The 18,046-nt window shown below is 36.4% G+C and overlaps 2 protein-coding genes across 2 annotated transcripts in view; one reads left to right on the forward strand and one right to left on the reverse strand.

The window, feature by feature from the left end:
- Positions 1 to 6,527, forward strand: tecrl2a (trans-2,3-enoyl-CoA reductase-like 2a). Its single transcript, XM_052541878.1, has 13 exons — positions 1 to 89; positions 2,003 to 2,053; positions 2,148 to 2,199; positions 3,354 to 3,398; positions 4,027 to 4,130; positions 4,202 to 4,317; positions 4,399 to 4,504; positions 4,704 to 4,776; positions 4,851 to 4,894; positions 5,048 to 5,105; positions 5,187 to 5,275; positions 5,366 to 5,411; positions 5,577 to 6,527. Exons 1-13 carry the CDS (start codon positions 66 to 68, stop codon positions 5,702 to 5,704), a joined length of 936 nt encoding a protein of 311 aa, XP_052397838.1. The 5' UTR covers positions 1 to 65; the 3' UTR covers positions 5,705 to 6,527.
- Positions 6,215 to 18,046, reverse strand: part of LOC127946093 (retinal-specific phospholipid-transporting ATPase ABCA4-like) — a 27,665-nt gene continuing 15,833 nt past the window's right edge. The window contains exons 19-47 of the mRNA XM_052542406.1: positions 17,904 to 18,043; positions 17,623 to 17,760; positions 15,737 to 15,921; positions 15,558 to 15,663; positions 15,268 to 15,473; positions 15,008 to 15,062; positions 14,801 to 14,875; positions 14,077 to 14,283; positions 13,912 to 14,035; positions 13,638 to 13,827; positions 13,464 to 13,558; positions 13,345 to 13,377; positions 13,125 to 13,230; positions 12,933 to 13,007; positions 12,670 to 12,839; positions 12,393 to 12,570; positions 11,735 to 11,850; positions 11,348 to 11,495; positions 11,074 to 11,197; positions 10,665 to 10,794; positions 10,458 to 10,578; positions 10,311 to 10,373; positions 10,089 to 10,195; positions 8,937 to 9,078; positions 8,715 to 8,849; positions 8,535 to 8,638; positions 7,613 to 7,705; positions 7,236 to 7,485; positions 6,215 to 6,861 (exon numbers count right to left, since the gene is read on the reverse strand). Of these exons, the coding sequence (XP_052398366.1) occupies positions 6,745 to 6,861; positions 7,236 to 7,485; positions 7,613 to 7,705; positions 8,535 to 8,638; positions 8,715 to 8,849; positions 8,937 to 9,078; positions 10,089 to 10,195; positions 10,311 to 10,373; positions 10,458 to 10,578; positions 10,665 to 10,794; positions 11,074 to 11,197; positions 11,348 to 11,495; positions 11,735 to 11,850; positions 12,393 to 12,570; positions 12,670 to 12,839; positions 12,933 to 13,007; positions 13,125 to 13,230; positions 13,345 to 13,377; positions 13,464 to 13,558; positions 13,638 to 13,827; positions 13,912 to 14,035; positions 14,077 to 14,283; positions 14,801 to 14,875; positions 15,008 to 15,062; positions 15,268 to 15,473; positions 15,558 to 15,663; positions 15,737 to 15,921; positions 17,623 to 17,760; positions 17,904 to 18,043 (3,733 nt within the window). The 3' untranslated portion in view covers positions 6,215 to 6,744. The remainder of the gene's footprint in view (positions 6,862 to 7,235; positions 7,486 to 7,612; positions 7,706 to 8,534; positions 8,639 to 8,714; positions 8,850 to 8,936; positions 9,079 to 10,088; positions 10,196 to 10,310; positions 10,374 to 10,457; positions 10,579 to 10,664; positions 10,795 to 11,073; positions 11,198 to 11,347; positions 11,496 to 11,734; positions 11,851 to 12,392; positions 12,571 to 12,669; positions 12,840 to 12,932; positions 13,008 to 13,124; positions 13,231 to 13,344; positions 13,378 to 13,463; positions 13,559 to 13,637; positions 13,828 to 13,911; positions 14,036 to 14,076; positions 14,284 to 14,800; positions 14,876 to 15,007; positions 15,063 to 15,267; positions 15,474 to 15,557; positions 15,664 to 15,736; positions 15,922 to 17,622; positions 17,761 to 17,903; positions 18,044 to 18,046) is intronic.

Genomic DNA, 18,046 nt, shown 5'->3' on the forward strand with positions numbered 1-18,046 from the left:
GACAGGACGGAGCAGCCTGACCAACTCTGGGGGACTTTACATTACGTCAGACGAGGGCCCCCGGAATGAGCAGAACAATATTTTTTGAGGTAAGGCATCAAGGCATTAATTTACAAGATTACATGTTTTCATACAAACTTTTAACTGTGGGTGTGGAGGGCAATGAATTGTGTTAAATTGACTAAAAAGCCTCATTCTCATAGTCGAAAGGCAAAGAGGAGATCCTTTGTTTTGTGTGGGTTTATTGAGCTATACTTTGGAGACAAACTTTTTTTTGTTCCCAGAACATGGCTAAATCTGCCACAAACGTGTGGTTTAATCCTTTTTTTATTATTATTTTATATCCACACTGTATTTCAAAACATGTCGTCAGACCGTTGTTAGGCATTCTCATTAGGTTTAATCAAGATTATAAATTGAACAAATTCATGATTTAATCATGAAGATGAGTGACAGTAGAAGTGCTTACTATATGTTAAGCTAAATAAAAACAATCATAGCACATTTTAAGTTTGCTAAAAATTTGTCATATCAAATCATTAGTTCCTCAAATTGGGTTTCATACTGTAAGAGCAAATTTGCTGTACGCAGGTTTGCTTTAATTTTGCGCTTGCTGAACATAAACAAGTAAATATAATTCAGCACATAACCGACAGGCCTGTCATCTGTGGAGGATTGATGACTCTCTCAGGCATTTCCACTGTAACACCACCAGAGACTGCTGTGATATTGATTAACACACACACACTATATAATCTAACAACTTCAAAGTAAAATGTTCAAACATCAAACATTCAAATGTCCATTCAAAACTGTTTTCTGTAATCAATAAGTAAACAAAGAATGAAAGAACTGAAAAATCTCAAATAAAACAAAATCTTTCAGTGTAGATACAAAATGTTTTGAGTCTGGTACAGTCCTCATCATTACTGCTGTATTTACAGTACTGGGGGGATGGGTCTAGCAGAGGCAGGACGTCCTGTCAATAGCACTCAGAAATTCAGAGAGTGCTTTTATTGATTACTCTGTCTGATTGGAAGCAGGGCAGGTTTACTGCATGGTGTTTATACATGTATATAATGGTAAGTCACATATATCACTTTATAAGAAATGTAAAATTTACATGCAATAGATAAATGCCTTTTCAATAAATACCTGGCATAAAAAGTGTAAGTTTAGAAAACTCCCTGTTGAATTTAGACAAGTGGATCAGCATCAGATGCAACGTGTGCAAGTAGGACCTGAGACATCCCCATCTGCAGAATAACCTCAACCACTCCACTGGGATTCGTTCTTTAAGCTGAGCATTAGGCTAAGCCTGTGTGTCCATTAGACGATTATTACACTAGCCAGCATAAGAGCAGTTTCAGGTTGACAGCTCTGCTGAACTCCACAGTATATAGTGCTTTCAAGGCAAATTGCAGCAGAGCCAACTCACAGCATGTACTCTGTAGATCAACGCTGACGCCTTTTAATTAAGATTAAAAAGATCCCAGTGCTTTGGCTTTCAGAGCTCAGACTGGTCAGGAACAGGCAATGGTAGAGATTCAATGTTTGTTGTTGAAGTGAATACAATGGGCTAAATGGGGACAGAGCTGTCAAAACAGAAGCTGTGATCAATAAAAACAGACTCGACTGTGCCGTCCTCATTAGGTGCTCATGGGCCTCTCGGATACACTTGGAAACCTGTCAGAATGTAATAGCATGTTTTTTTTGCGATCACTCAAGCATGTTGCGAATTTTTCCTAAACTCCGCTTATTTCCTATTAATGTGAAAACTATGTTGACAGCAAAGGATTGTATTCCCTTTCTCAGTTGTCAGTTTTGTGTTGCATCTCTGAAGCAGAAAATTCTGAGAGAAGTGAAGGGAAAGCTTCATCCTGAGGCCAGATCTTCAGTAAATTAGCTTGATTTATGTTGACTGAATTAAAAAGTATATGCTTTGTAGTGTCTGTGCCGTGCGGCTATTGACCCAGCTGAATTTATGACTCTAATTTTCTAGGTCGAAATACTGGACTCAAAAACTAAAGAACAGCTCTGTTTTATTGACAAGGTAAGCAGATTTTACATCTTACAATCAATGACAGTGACTGCTGCACACGGCCAAAACTTAATGGTCAATTGTTGCATTTTCATTTTTAATGCAGGTTGAACCCCATTCAAGCGTAGGTGACATTAAGAGTTTGTTTCATAAGTCATGTAAGTTTTACCCCACAATGGCTTTGTACTGTAATTTTACCTAGTCAAATATGAAATATTGGTCACATTTTTCCTGGTCAGCCTGTCAAGCGTAATATTGAAATAATGAACGAATGACTCATAAACGAGTGCATGGATATTAAACAGGCCAACTGAATTGAGTTTAAATTGTTGTGTAATTTTACTCGTATATACATCTTATTTTTCAACTTAAAATTATGCCGTTTTTTTTTTTTTGTTTTTTTTTGTGCAAGACTTCTGGGTTATTAGCCACTGTAGGGAAATAATGAGAAAGAATAACAACGTGCAGTAAACAGTAAAATTTTGCACTACAGAACATACCAGTGTGTTCATAATTAAAATTGTACATTAAATTGTACAATATTAATTGTACATTAAATTGTACATTAATATTGTAAGGCACACTAGTTTGTAATATCAAGCAGCAAAAAAAAAAAAAAGTGTTTTGTACAGCTAAAAATACCTGGAAGTGACTCCGGAAGCCAGACACATTAAATTTACAGGAAGAACAAGGTGGATAGTAAAGCTTCCGCTAAAATAGTCAAGTAACAGTGTTCAGAACATTCAGAACCTATAGCAACAAGATGAATACTGTAACAATACTATAGTACTATTAATGCTGAAGCAATTTTCTGTAAAACTGATACCTTAGACACAAAATGGTGCCAATTGCTTTAAATGTTTTTTTCAGGGTCAGATGAAAAACCTGAAAGTAGCGCCGGTGTCATGAACAGACTGGTCTTATAGCGATTCTATTGGCTGAAAGGACTTTAAAAGGGTACTCTGTTCGGTACCTGATTAGATGAGCTGTGGACGAGATTGCTGTGGAGTGACGGTTAATATGAGGAAATCTCTGACTACTGAATCTTGCGATTGACCAATCATAATCAAGTATTCCAGAGCTCATGTAGCTAATAACGAACAATACTTACTTAGTTCTAAATGATTTTGTAGAACAGGTATTAATAAACGTAACGCTTATCAAATGTTACTAGTTTAGTATTATGTTTGTGTCTATATTATTCTTGAATTTAGCATTCATTTATCCTCAGTTTACTTGTATTACAGTGGGTTGTAGATCTTAATATCTGATACATAGTAATATTTGTATGATTTTTCTTTCTCACTGTCAGATCCCAAATGGTACCCAGCTAGACAAGCCCTGAGGCTGGACCCCAGTGAGTATGAGGACCTCATAATACATTTGTGTTCAATCAAAATGTCCTAACTAGACCTTGAAAACATTTGACTTCTCTCTGGAGACGTATGCAGGACTCAGTCCACTTGAACCCTGGCCCTTCGTTTTTTTTTTTTTATCTGCCAGTACTTTTGAGTGCAACACACACATCTTAAAATCCAGCAGCCAGTGCATAGAACCCCGTCCTTTTTTCATTTTTGTAATTTGTTACAGTTGTCACATTTCTTTGTGACAGTTTCAGTGTTACAGCTTAAATGTAAATCCTTGCTTTTTTCAGGAAAAGTGTCTTTTAAGATAACCAACAAAATATCTGAGGACTTGTTTATACCTTGGGTAGAAATGGAATCTGAGTTGAGGGATATTATTCATCTGTGCTACTTTTGAAAACGAACTTTGTAGAGAGGATGTTACACAAACATTGTGGATGTTCTCAGATGTGCCTTGATGTCTTGCTACCTCTTTTGAAGGCAGCATTTTTCAGGTTTCATAAAGCAAGATAAGTGCTACAGTATCAGCCGAGAGCTGCTTTAATGCAGCGGGACCCAAGCACTTATCTAAAACTTTAACTCTAACAATAACAAATCTAGTTCTGTGTTTGTGGTTTTTAGAAGGAAAGGCATTGAGAAATGATGACCTGCTACAGAATCTGCCGGTCGGGACCTCAGCGATCTTGTATTTCAGAGACCTTGGCCCACAACTGGGATGGACGATGGTAAGGGATTTTCAAAATGTTATTCTGACAGCATCAAACATACAATCTTTAAAAACGTCAATGATCTGCAGGTTTTTCTGGCGGAGTACATAGGTCCTCTTCTGATATATCTCCTCTTCTATTTCCGCGTCCCATACGTCTATAACCACAAATACACCCTCACCTCCAGCTCTCATCATGTGGTCAAGTACATTCTCACAAAAAAAAATAACTTTTTTGTTCCATGGAAGATTTTTTTAAATAATATTTTTTTTTGTTTTCTCTTCAGTCTGGCTTGTGCTTGTCACTCTTTCCACTATATCAAGAGGCTATTTGAAACAATCTTTGTGCATCGGTTTTCTAATGGCACGATGCCTCTGAGAGCCATTGTAAGGGTGAGTGTTTAGTGGATTGGTTTTCTACGGTGTCAATTACTGAAAAGTAATTTGTCTACTTCAGAAAAACAGCAAAACAATAATTTAATACAGTACAGTTATTTTCTGAGAAATCAGACAAGCTGAACAATACTATTATGATTGGGAAAATTGCAAGTGTCGAATCCTCAAAGCTGAAGCTTATTCTCCGAATTCACAGAATTGTGCATATTATTGGGGTTTTGCAGCATGGTTAGCATACTACATCAACCATCCTCTCTACACACCACCATGTGAGTACCAGCGGAGATAAATCTTTTTAATAATCAGTTTGATTATTAATTAAACTTATTTTTTTGTTTTGCAGCATATGGAAAGACACAAGTCAAATATGCACTAATTATCTTTGTGGTATGTGATGTTTTTGGTTTAATAAACATACTACAGTAAATATGTTACAGCATCAAAAAATCTGGAACCACTAAAAATCTAATATAACCTATTATTTTTGGACCGCATTCTGTGTTAAAGATAAATTAACAGGCATGATTGTTTGTATCCCAGTTTTGTGAGGCAGGTAATTTTTCAATCCACTGGTCACTGAACAGTTTTAAATGTGAAGGTGGGTATACAATATCAAATTTCTATGGCATTACTGTAGATCAGGATACTTGCGTATGACCCAATTTTTTGTTGTTTAAAGGTGCAAAATGTCGTAGGTACCCAAATCCATCTAAAAACCCTTTTACGTGGCTTTTCTTCTTTGTTTCATGTCCCAACTACACATATGAGGTAACAGCACCATTGTTATAATCTAATATATGACACTAAATCTGCCACCTCCAACCGGTCCATCAACTCTTTGCTTAAATTTGTCATCAGGTGGGTGCTTGGGTGGGCCTGTCCATCATGACCCAGTGTGTGCCAGGTAAATGCAATCAAACTTTGTGATTTTAATATATAAAATGAGCTTCAAATAAATGGTCATTAAAAATTTATATATATATTATTCTTATAGAAAAATGTCAAATGTGCTATATGTGAATTATTTTACATTTCTTTTTCTTTTTTTTCTTTTTTTTTTTTTTTGCAGTGGCTCTCTTCACATTTGTAGGTTTCATTCAAATGACCATCTGGGCCAAAGGAAAACACAAAACTTACACCCGGGAGTTTAAGGACTACCCAAACCTCCGCATGCCAATCCTCCCTTTCATCCTCTGACATTCACATAAACCAACTTCAGGTCAAAATCCAGAGATATTATGATTTCAGCTGAGAGAACTAGGAAACATCTGAACAGCTGCATGTAAATATAGCCGATTTATGGCCCCATCTGGGAACCATTAGGAAGTTAAATCCACTTTTCAACAATATCTGACGGTTATCATGTAAGATGATGTTCGAACATTGTTGTATTTACAATGGTATGCCACTTGAGATTTTAAATAAGCAGATTTGTAAGAATTTGTGTTGACAAAATATTTTTTTAATAATTTCCATAACTATCCATGTGCAATATACAGTACTCTACCTCTGTAAACCAACTACTTCAGCATGAAAGAAAAGTTTTTTCTTAAACAGGAAAACACTGAGTTACATTAATTGGCTACAACATTTATAAAAAAATATATATATTTATATGAAAATACTGAACTTTTGGTGTCAAATTTAAATAATTTGTTTTAACTAAAATCTCATTAACAGGTTCAAATAATAAAAAAAGTGATACTATTTAATAAATATCTCCAGATTTTATTTATGGCGAGGTTATTGCATTCCCTCTTGACAAAGTGACAGTGAGCAAGAACATTTTTAATAGTATTTTTTTGGAGTATCTTTACAGGCAAGCAAGAAATAAAGAAAAAACTAAAGCAAAATCAACTTTTAATTACAACTTAAAGTGTTGTTTGTATGCTACACTTTTCTAACTTGGCAAGAGTTATTAAAACATTGACTTGCAATGCATCACAATGCAATATGAAAACAAAATTATTGGTAAAAAAGTGACATTGACATAATAAAGTGCTACAGTATTCATAACTCAGTCCAGTTCTATTTGTATTTTGTTGTGTTTTGGTTGCATTTCTATATTTAAAAAAAAAAGCCAAGCAAAGAAGGTGTGTAAAGCCGTTACTGCGTAAACACTCAGAAGTTTCAAATTGAGTGTTTGGTAAAGAAGAAAGAAAATCATCTCCCCCTCATTTCATGACTCTTTTGTGTGGCCTGCCAGATGACTTCAATTGACCTGCTCAATGAAGATTTTAGGCTTTCATTTTCGCTGGAAAGACTCTCATGTCCCGCCGGGCACCGGCTGCCCTTGGGTGCAACACAATGGCATCATCTTCTCCGGATTGCTGGTTTGCAAAATTCACAAACACCTACAGGGAGTGAAACAAAGAGAGCAGACTACATAAAGAGCCAAACTGCCCTCGTCCCAGTGCATTTGTCACATGTAGGCTTGGAAACAAATGGTGGCGGTCACAAGATGGATGAATGCTTGTGGCAATCTGACCCTGAACTTGACTGTTGTATTCTGTGCTTGTCTAGTTTGGGATATCGGGTCCCAGAAGGAAGACAGTACCATAAAAAATACTGCTATACCTTATAATAGTTCTCCCTGTTTTGGACTACATAAAGGGAGTCATACATTTTCCAAGCTTCAATGTATTGCATAAGGAGATGCTGACAAATATTTGAAAATCTAAATGGTACAGGTTGATCTACTGTAGGCCAGCAGGGTCATATGAAATACCTGGTCCAGTGTTGTCTGGGACACCGAGTAATCTTCGATATTCAGCATTTCTTTGTTGGCCAAGACTAGCTGGAAGATTTTGGCCAGGGAGGAAGAAGCGATCTCATACTGTAGAGTATTATAGTGTTTCTCCCTCTGAATGCAGCCTGGAAACGTGCTCTCCATAAACGCTTCGGCCCGATTCAGATCTGGCACAGTGCCCGCTTTGGCTGCTCTGATTTTCATGGTGACCACATATCCATCACCAAACCTGCAGGGAAACCATTATGAGAGATGTTCAGAGAATAGAGATGCAAATACAAAATAATTGGCACTGCGGAAAATCTGTGCAACTGGACATTTTTTATATGAATATAAGTGGAAATTTGTGATTGTACTTGTATTTGAGGTGCTGGATTGTGCCAAGACACTTGAATGTTCCATTCACCATGATGGCCAGTCGTGTGCAGAGAGCTTCACATTCCTCCATGCTGTTCATAAAAAGAAAAGAAAAAAGGAAAAAAACATAAAAAAACTACTTTAAAAAAACACTACTAACTTAACTTTATTTAAATCAGCATTCATTTAGTTTTTGTAATGTGTCATGTTTTCGACTGAAAATATACTGAACTTGAAATTATGTATAGAGGGAATGTAGCTTGATTTGATAGGATGGTAAAAATAGGCTATTATATAATCGGCTCTTATTTTTCACCAACAAAAGATTTATTTAAAAAAAATTGAAATGACACTCTAAATTGTGCACAATATCACCAAATATATATAAGTAAATACAGCCAAATTTATCCCTATAGAAACGAGCTGACAAAAACACTTTTTCTAAAAGTGAAAATAAAATAAAAAGCTTTTCACCTAATGTTAAGGTGTATGTTAGTACGAAAACGAGTTTCTGCCACAGGAAAAACTAATTTAAAAGGTAATTGTTAATTTATCTCTCAATTCTGGCAATATAACTCATAATTCCTCACTTTATTCTCGCAATTGTGAGAAAAAAGTCACAATTGTGTGATAAAAAGTCACAATTATCTTTTTATTTTGTGGTGGAAACAAACAAAAAAAAAACTGCCAGATGTAAACTCAGAATTCAGATGAAAAAGTCAGAATTGAGAAGTTAGAATTCTGGGATTATATCTTCCAATTCTAACTTTTTTTTTTCTCAGACGTCTGTGGGAAATGTAAGATAAAAATGTAAGATTACCTTATTGTTTTATTATGTGGCTGAAACATACTTCCATTGGTTAGGATACAGTATTTATGATTAGCGGTATATAAAATTCACGTGTTTTGACGTGTTCTTGCCTGTGTGATGAAAGGACCACTGCCCTTCCACCCTGAATCACACTCATGATGGAGTTCCAGAGGAACCTCCGAGAGTGAGGATCCATCCCTGTAGTTGGCTCATCCTGGCACATGAAAAAAAAGCATACTAGTAACAATCATTATCTTATTCTGAGATAAATCGCACAGAAAGGCCCTTACTAGCAGCAGAAGAGCTGGACAGCCAATCATTGCAATAGCTGTCGCGAGTTTACGCTTGTTCCCACCACTGTATGTGCCGGCAGTGCAGCCTGCATACTCAAATAAACCCAGTTTCTGAATTCCCCATTCAGCCACCTGCATCAAAGAGAGATAGTGGTTTCTGTCAGAAATCCTCAGAGAGAAAGAAATAAGAAGAGATTAGAAAGTGGAATATGGTCTTACTCTGCTGATCTCAGATTCCGGGACTCCTCTGAGCCGAGCGTACAAGTGCAGATGTTCTCTTCCTGTTAGAAGATCATCTATGGCATCAAACTGAGGGCAGTAGCCCATGTTCTGGTGCACATCCAAAATGTTGGTAAGAATGCTGGAGCATCACAAGAAATCAACCAAGTTAATGACAAAAATCAAAATGTGTTGAAATCAAAATAAGTGGAAAGTGTGAAATTTGCTACATCAGTAGCAATACCAAACAAAACAGTAAAATCAGCAATGGTTTTCTAAATTCCTACTGGGTGTTTCTGTGCAGTTGTTAGGGAGTAATGAGTGGTTAGTGTGTTGCGCTATGCACTTGCTAGGCTCTTCTAAGCGATTGTTAGAGGAAAAATAACAATTGTTTCAAACTGTTTTCCTGCCCTTTAACCCCATACACTTTGGACAAAGTCCAATCAAACAGGTAGTCTCACCCCAAACTCAAACTATAAAGTTCTCAGTATAACAGTTGTGTTTAGGGGGAAAAAAAAACATTTATTTTCTACTTAGTGAAATTGATTTGTTAAGACTATGTTGCTACATAACTGATGGGATATTCGTTTTTATTCGTGTTGGTAGACCTGAACCGAATAATTCGTCAAAGATCCACACTTCAAAAATCTACCTGAAATAGTAGACCATCTGGGGATTTCTGGCATACACTTTTCAGCATTAAATAGTCTCACATACTATTTAGGATGGATAGAATGAACACAGAGTCAGTTCCCTTATGCTTTCAAAATACTTTGTTTGAATTCTCAGTAATTTTTGGTGCAAATCAAAGTTGTTAATGTTGGGATTCAACATTGGTTAGTTTGGTTCACGTCTTATAACTTTTCAAAATCCCCATGATAGAAAAAAATAAATCAAAAAATACTTCCAGAACCAAGACCACTGGAAAAGTAGACGGGAACTGTTGCACTCTACTCGTTGAACCAAAATGTGCCTCGGTACAAATTCTTCAGTTCTACCTAATTAGATAAAATGTTTGTTAGCCAGATAGCTATCTGAGTAGCTAGCACTGCTGTCTGTGCAAACTACCAAAACACTTGCTGAGTAGAGAATGTTCACTAAAGATCTGTCGTAACAGTGAGATCTTAACAGTGCTGTGTTAGCAAAACAAACCTGTAACCAGACACAACAGCTTCCCCTGAAGTCACATCAATGTCTCCTGTCAGCATTTTGAATGTGGTAGTTTTCCCAGCACCATTAACACCCAAAAGTCCAAAGCACTGTGGAACGGGAAAAGAGTTCACACAAAGCTCAGAAATCAGAATGGTGCTAAAGTCAAAGCTCAAGGTGCTCTTAACACAAAGACCAAATGTCTCAAATGTCTCCAGTGATTACCTGTCCTGGTGTCACTCCGACACATATCCTGTCAACCGCCGGCCTGATCGTTCCAGTATATGTCTATAAAGAGAAAAAAACACACTCACGATCTCTACTGTGGGAAACATTACACATCGTGCACCAGTATAAAGTGTACAGACTTGCCTTTGATAGGTCTTTTATCTGAAGGATGTCGCTAGAGCTTTTTCCTTTGTAAACCCTCTCTCTCTCTTTGGCCACATCCACATCTTCATCAGTTTCTGGCGGCTTCTTTAAATCTGCCATCCTGTTGAAAGAGACAGCATACTGTGTCTGTATGTGGGGACGCAACATTTCTACTGGAGTGACTCTTTTGAATGTATTTCTTCTCACCAGTGGTCCAGGAAGAATCGGTACTGTATCAACACGTTCAGGATGAAATAGACAAACCCTTCTATTGCCATGAATGTCAGATTCTTTCCCACAAAGTCCCAACTGAAGGGATCTGAAATGAAGTCCTCACCTGAGACATACATAAGAAGTTTCCCCAACATTTAAATTATTAGAATTATATAAACTATATAGCTATGCTGATCCATTTGGTTATCAAAAATAATTGTTGCTTTGAACTGCCAACAGATGTTATATTCCCATCATGCTGACATATAGATTAAAGCTCAGTGACTTTTATGGAGGCCAGATCACTGGGTCCAGACCTTGCCAGGGGCCAGGTTAGGGTTGGTCGCAACAGCCTACAATACAACCGACTGAAGTGCGAGGTGGGAACAGGAGCAGGACTCACCAAAGCGTGCATACACGTCCATCACGGCCTGGTTCATTGCCATGTCAATGAGCCCGCGGCCCAAACAGAAGTGAGGAAAGACAAGTAGAGCTTTCTTCAGCACCTGGTTACACTTATACAGAGCCTGCGAAAGCAGAGACAGATGGAGGATGAAATGTCAGCTTTACACTTCAACTTTTGGCCTTCTAAAATTCTAATTATGATATTAGTGGAATTGGGATAAGTAGAAAAATGTACACTACTGTACAATAAAATGAAGGCTGGAATGTTTTACCTCTGTACTGTCAAACAGGTCTAATATGAACGTGATTGCACTGCTGTTGATGCCAATGAAGAGGTTGATGCAGGACAGAGAGACGTACGCTGTGCTTGGCACGTCAAATACACAAGACATCGGATACATCATGGGAGTCACCGACCAACTATTTCATAATAAAAAAGACTGATTAGAATATGATAAAATATTCAAACCTTTCAGTGGGGTCTACTACAGTACTTATGACCCTTCATCTCTCATGCAGGTATTTACTGCTACAGCTACTGACACTTTTAGATTTTTGACCCACATATCTAATAAGACAGACTTCTAAATACATCTTGAAATGGCATTCTGCCAGAAGAAATGTAAAAGGATCAATGAAAGATGACATTTTTCCATTACCCATAAAGCATCAGCAGAGCTATCAGGGCTTGCAAGTTGCCAGGCGAGGTGTAGCATTTTTTGTCAAATGCAATAAAAATCCCCACAACCATCGCTGCACTGACAGCATAGTTTATCTGAAATGACAGGACATTAGCAAAACTGAATTAACAGACCATTCCAGAGAACATAAAACAATGCTATAGAATAAACACACTTATTATTCACTATAAAGGCACTTACTGGTCAAAATAACATGCTTCTGGATTATTAGTTATTATTATTACTTAAAGAGATTATATTTTCTAGCTGGGTAACATAGGTTTTGTTGAAAGTGCAAAAATGATTTGTGATAGTCTAAAAAACTAAATAAAAAAAACTAAACCAATTGTTAATATTTTGTATCGTATGTATTATTTTATAGTGTGTTCATATATGTATGACATGACATTTCTAGATGTATAATTTACAGTTTGTTGCATATTTTCAGAAAAATATAATGAAAAAAATAAAAAATAATAATTTATCACATTTTTGTCATAATTAAAATTAAAGAACAAATGAAATGGTACATAACATAACATAACACTTAATAAAAATTAAAAGATAAATATTTATACTATATATACTGATAACAAAATTTACTAAAAATGTAATTGTAGGACGCCTTTATACTGACCATGTCCCAAAAGAAATTAGCGATCCAGTACACCAGAGGACTGACCCCACTCACAAACTGCAAGTGTTTGGCCTGCGTCACTCTCTCCTGGATCAGATACAGCACAAAACTGGCAGGTACGAAGGACATTGCGAAAATCACACAGATAGCGACCACTGCATCCACTGAGGTGGTCAGTCTGAGAGAAAGAATGGGTGAACAATAAAGATATTTTACATGCATAAAGAGTAGACTGAAGTAAAACAACTGTGTGAAGTACTGTCAGGAGTCCACTCACACTGTGACCTCCGACAGCTGTTCCTTGGTCAGGTTTAGTGGATGATTGATGGCTGTGATGCCATACTCATTTAAATCGGCTCCAGGAGGCAGGTTGGCTCGAAGGATGGCGTTATTTGCCACGTTCATGAAGGCCACCATAGCGTGCCAGCCTTTGTTATTGAACCACACCTAGAGGAGATAACAAATGGGTTATTTATCTTAAATTGGGACGAGCCGAGCTCAGTACACTGCGACCGAAAGTGAAGCTGAAAGGAATCACACCTTGACATTGTTTTCAGTTTCCATATATCTCAAGAAAGTCCCAAACTCCTGCAGAGTAAGCTTCGAGTATCTTCCCTGCAAATGATCACAACAGTAAGTCTTTTAATTCTATTAGAAAAACTAAAAGCACTTTCCATTCAATACTTTGCTTCGATTACATCAATTCACAATGAAAGCAATCAGAAAATGTACCCCTGTAACATTAAGCAGACGTCCTAACTGAGCAGCTGCATCCTGGACGGTTTTAGGATCCACATCGAGAACAGGAAGTCGCCCTCCAACAGAAATGCCACCATACCTGAAAAAAAAAACACATACTGTCATTCTTCAACATGTTTAGACCACAGAAAGCACAGATTTGTTCTCTTAGTGTCCACTAGAGGGAGTCATTGTATTTTTTTGTCACCCATACCTTTGTTCATTCACCCAGTACTTGCTCTTCAAGCTGTACAACAAAAACACAAATAAGATGAATTCCTGGAAACATAAGAGCAAGTTAATGGATGAATAGTCACAAATGCGCCATAATACCTTGTCCGTATTAAGTTAGGGTAGGTCTTCACCAAATAATTAGAGATGTTCCTGCAAGTCAAATCCATCAACACGTCACCAGTGGATTGAATCCTCTGAAATGCAGGAAACACTATATCACTATACATAATATTAAAGACTTTATATTGTTGTATCCATAACTGAGAGACAAACCTGGGGAGGAGGAAGACCTCCAGCGCCTTCTGGACACACAGGTAACATTGTGAGTTTGTTGGGTGTCCTGCACTGGCAGCTGGGAGGCGGACTAATGTCCGTCCATTCTGGGTTACCCAACATCTCAGTGAAAGCTGGGTTAACCAGGGGCATCTCCCACTCTGTAGTTATGTTATTGCATGGATAGTTTCTGTGGAAAGCAAGAATGGACATGGTAAGCAGGACAAACACCTCTGGAGATTCATGTATATCATAAGAACGCATGTGCACGTACTCTAGAGGTTCATCCACCATACAGCGAGTCCCAAATCCAGGTCTGTTTAGAAGAACCTCACCAAAATACCTCATATCTGAGCTTTGAATCTGTTCATTGCTGCAAGAAATAGTAAGAAAAAAGACTGTTTTAACTGCTTAGTATTAAGTAAATAGACTTCATTACTGACGCTACACAGCAATACTGTTATTCTGACCTGGGCGAGGAAGTCTTTGCCGGATCGTGTGGTGTGATGGAACCTCTTAATGAGAAGAGCAAAAAACTGTTTCAAGACAAGAAAGATTCCCTTCACCTGATAGGATCCTCTGCCGTTTCTGCTGGGTGAATTTCCAGAGTTAGAATGGCCATTAGCATACACCGCCCGGTCTGTATCTGCATACATGATCAATGCAGTCAAAATCTAGATCCAAATTATTTGTTGAATTATTTCTATAATGTTTTGGTCAACTAATAAGAAATTTCCAATGAGACCAGGAGGCTTTTGTAGTATAATGCTAGTACAAGTTAAATAAAAGCATATAGACAAAACGGCAAAGAAAAAAAAAACATTTATTTACACTTTTACTTAATAAAATGTATAGGAACAAATTCATCAATTGGACAAATTTGTAATTCTCAATCTTTACAAATCTGTCCAATGAATGATTTTGACATACATCTTGAATTTATTTTGTGAAATACATATATTTTGTATATATATAAAAAAAAGCAAATAGCACTTCATGTGACAAAGGGTTAACTGGCACTATATGCACTATTTAGCATAGAGTATAGCGGTATGTTTGAGGACATCTCTCTACTTTGTCTTTTAACTCTGTGTTGTGTTTTAGCAGGCAGCCTTAGCTAGGATGAAGCATTATAAGCCTGACAGTCTAATATTAGTCATCACCTTCTTCTATTTTCACTTTCACTGTGTTCTCTCTATAGAGACTCGCAAGAGATTTCTGTTGCAGAACTCTGATGTCTAAGGGGTTCAACCACAAAAACAGACATCATAAATCACAACATACAACACTCACAAGATCTATAAACAGACACATATACACAATATCTGCATGTCTGAGATTGAATGACAGCTATTAGAATGAAATCTTACTAGACGTAGCGTTGATGTGAGCAGCCTCTCCATCAGCTGTGACTTTCAGAAATATCTTCAGGACACAAAAGAGACAAAATTTGATTTTAACGTGTTGTACAAAGTAAGATTATGGTGCTTTGTGCAATGCAATGCAATGCAATGCAATGCAATGCAATGCAATGCAATGAAATGAAATGAAATGAAATGAAATGAAATGAAATGAAATGAAATGAAATGCAATGCAATGCAATGCAATGAAATGCAATAAAATAAAATACCTCCTCCAGTGAAGTGTCTGACACTCCAAAGCTGCTCAGCCCCATGTCTGTCAGCGTCTCCTCTAGCTCTCTGAACAGGCTGGCGTAAGAACGATGTTTGAAGCCCTGGCTGGGCAATAGAAATGTGAGCTCCTGCCCTATGACCTCTATAAGCCTGGCCTCTGGGATGTGATGATGGACAAGGGCCGTGATGCTTTTAATGTCCCCTGAGAGAGTGAGATTACCTAAATGATGATCACTGCAGTTAGATTACACTGATCTAATATAAACAAACTATATCAGTGTTTTACCTTCCATCTTTCTTTCTGTGACTCTGGGCTGCTCTGTAGCGCTCTCTTTAAATTTGGTACAGAGTGAGCACTTACAGGAGCAGTCTTCTGTACAGTCACACTGAGCCTGTAAGAATCAGAGCAACCTTGTGAATCTAGCTGCCTTATATACTCTTTGTAATAGACGGTTAAAGTCTCACCTCCTTTGTGGACGGCTGATCTTTAATGCGCCGCACCAGAGTGAGGTAGAAACCAGCACCCAGGCAGTTCTTCAGGAAGAGAGGAGAGCCGCAGCAGTACAGACGACCCTGAGAGATGATGGCCACACGGTCACTGAGCAGGTCAGCTTCATCCATGTGATGTGTGGACAAGATCACCGTACGACCTAAATGACACACACCAGATACACAGACTTTTAGACCTTCACTTAAGAGTAGAAATGTAAAGGAACAAAGATACATTTAAATTAAATGTAAATAAATGTATGCATTTAGCAGACGCTTTTATCCAAAGCAACTTACAGTGCGTTCAGGCTAACAGTTTTTACCTAACATGTTCCCTGGGAAATGAACCCACAACCTTGCGCTGCTTATGGATGATGATTTAGTCTTGGAAGAATTAGATTAATCTAATTTCATTGATGGATGGACGGATGGATTGATTGGTTAATAAAAATATAAGAAAATAATAAATATATACAAAATATTTAATCTCTAATAAATTAAAATAATAAATACATAAAATGAAGACAAATCAACAGAACATACTAAATATAAAAAAACAAAATAACAGCAATTGCATATATGGATGATCTAAAATATCAATTTTTTTAAGTAATATATATGTAATAAGTAATATAAATGTCAATTGTAAATATATATATATCAAATTATTAAGACATATATGGATGGATATATAATATATGAAAAAAAAACTGGTAACACTTTATAATAACTGCACACTATTAATCATTAACTAAGCATTAGTAAACAGATAATTCATAATTTATAAAGCATTAATAGACAGTAATAATCAATTTATAAATACAGATATAAATGCTTTATTCTTGATTTAAAAGCATATCTATAATGTGTAATTTCATACTTTATTCATGATCAATTTATCATTTCTCAATGAAGTATAGCATTATTTACAAACCAGTTATTTAGGAGTTGCCAGTGATTCATAAGATCACAAGAAATGTAGTAAATTCAGGTAGTTATAAAGCATTTAGTAGTGGTCAGTTAATTATTTATGAGAGCTCATCTAAAGTGAGGACTAGTTATGCCTTGTAAAGCATTTATAAAGGATATTTAAAGGCTCAGTTATCAAAAACAGAAACAAACACAACACAGTGATACAGAACATAGAAATATTAACAGCCTTTAATCTCATTTGTAAAAGCTGTACAAGACATAAATAGTCCTCACTTTAGATGAGCTCACAAAAATAGTTAACTAACAACTACATATGTTTTATAACTACCTGAATTAACCCTGAATTATAGTAGAAATACATGTTAATAAACCATTGATTAACACTATAAGTAACTATTACTATATGTCTGAATAAAAATATGTATGAATGCACATTTAAATAGTTTATTAATCATTTACTTACAATTTCTAAACTCCTTAATAACTGGTTTGTAAATAATGCTATACTTAATTTAGAAATGATAAATTGATCATTAATAAAGTATGAAAAAAACAATTATTAAATACATTATAGATATGCTTTTAAATCAGGTATAAAGCATTTATATCTGTGTTTATAAACTGCTTATAAATGTCTATTAATGCTTTATAAATGATGAATTAACTGTTTCCTAATGCTTAACTAATGATTAATAACATACAGTTATTATAAAGTGTTACCAAAAAAACTAAAGACAAACAAATAAATAGAATAAACTAAATATATAAAATATATATAAAAAATAAAAACTGTGTATTATATATAATATAATAATATATATATACACACACAAAAAGGTATCATACTTTTATAAAATATACTAAAACAAAGAAATTGATGGATGGTCATGGAGAAATATGATTTATCCACATTTCCTAGGAGTGCATACCAGCACGGTATTTCAGCAGAAGGTCCCAGATGGAGCGTCTGGAATATGGATCCACTCCTGATGTGGGTTCATCCAGAAACACCACTTTAGCCCCACCAACAAAAGCCATGGCAACAGAAAGCTTCCTCTGCATACCACCTACACAAGAAGACAATATCCTCATGACATTTCTTACAAATCTCAACTAGTTCAGTCCGCTTACTGTCAAGTTTAGCAGAATAAACTACACTGAGACTGGTCTGCACAAGAAGGAATTGTTAAAAAGATATTTATGATCTAACCTGACAGGTTTTGAGCCTCCTCGTTCCTCTTGTGAGGGAGACCAAGATCTTCCAGCATATTTTCCACCTCCAGCTGGGCCTCAGGTAATGGCCGACCCTTCAGCAGAGAGTAAAACAAGATGTGCTCTGCTACCGTCATACTG

The sequence above is a fragment of the Carassius gibelio genome, chromosome A24 (genome assembly GCF_023724105.1).
Source record: "Carassius gibelio isolate Cgi1373 ecotype wild population from Czech Republic chromosome A24, carGib1.2-hapl.c, whole genome shotgun sequence".
In the NCBI taxonomy this organism is placed as follows: Eukaryota; Metazoa; Chordata; class Actinopteri; order Cypriniformes; family Cyprinidae; genus Carassius; species Carassius gibelio.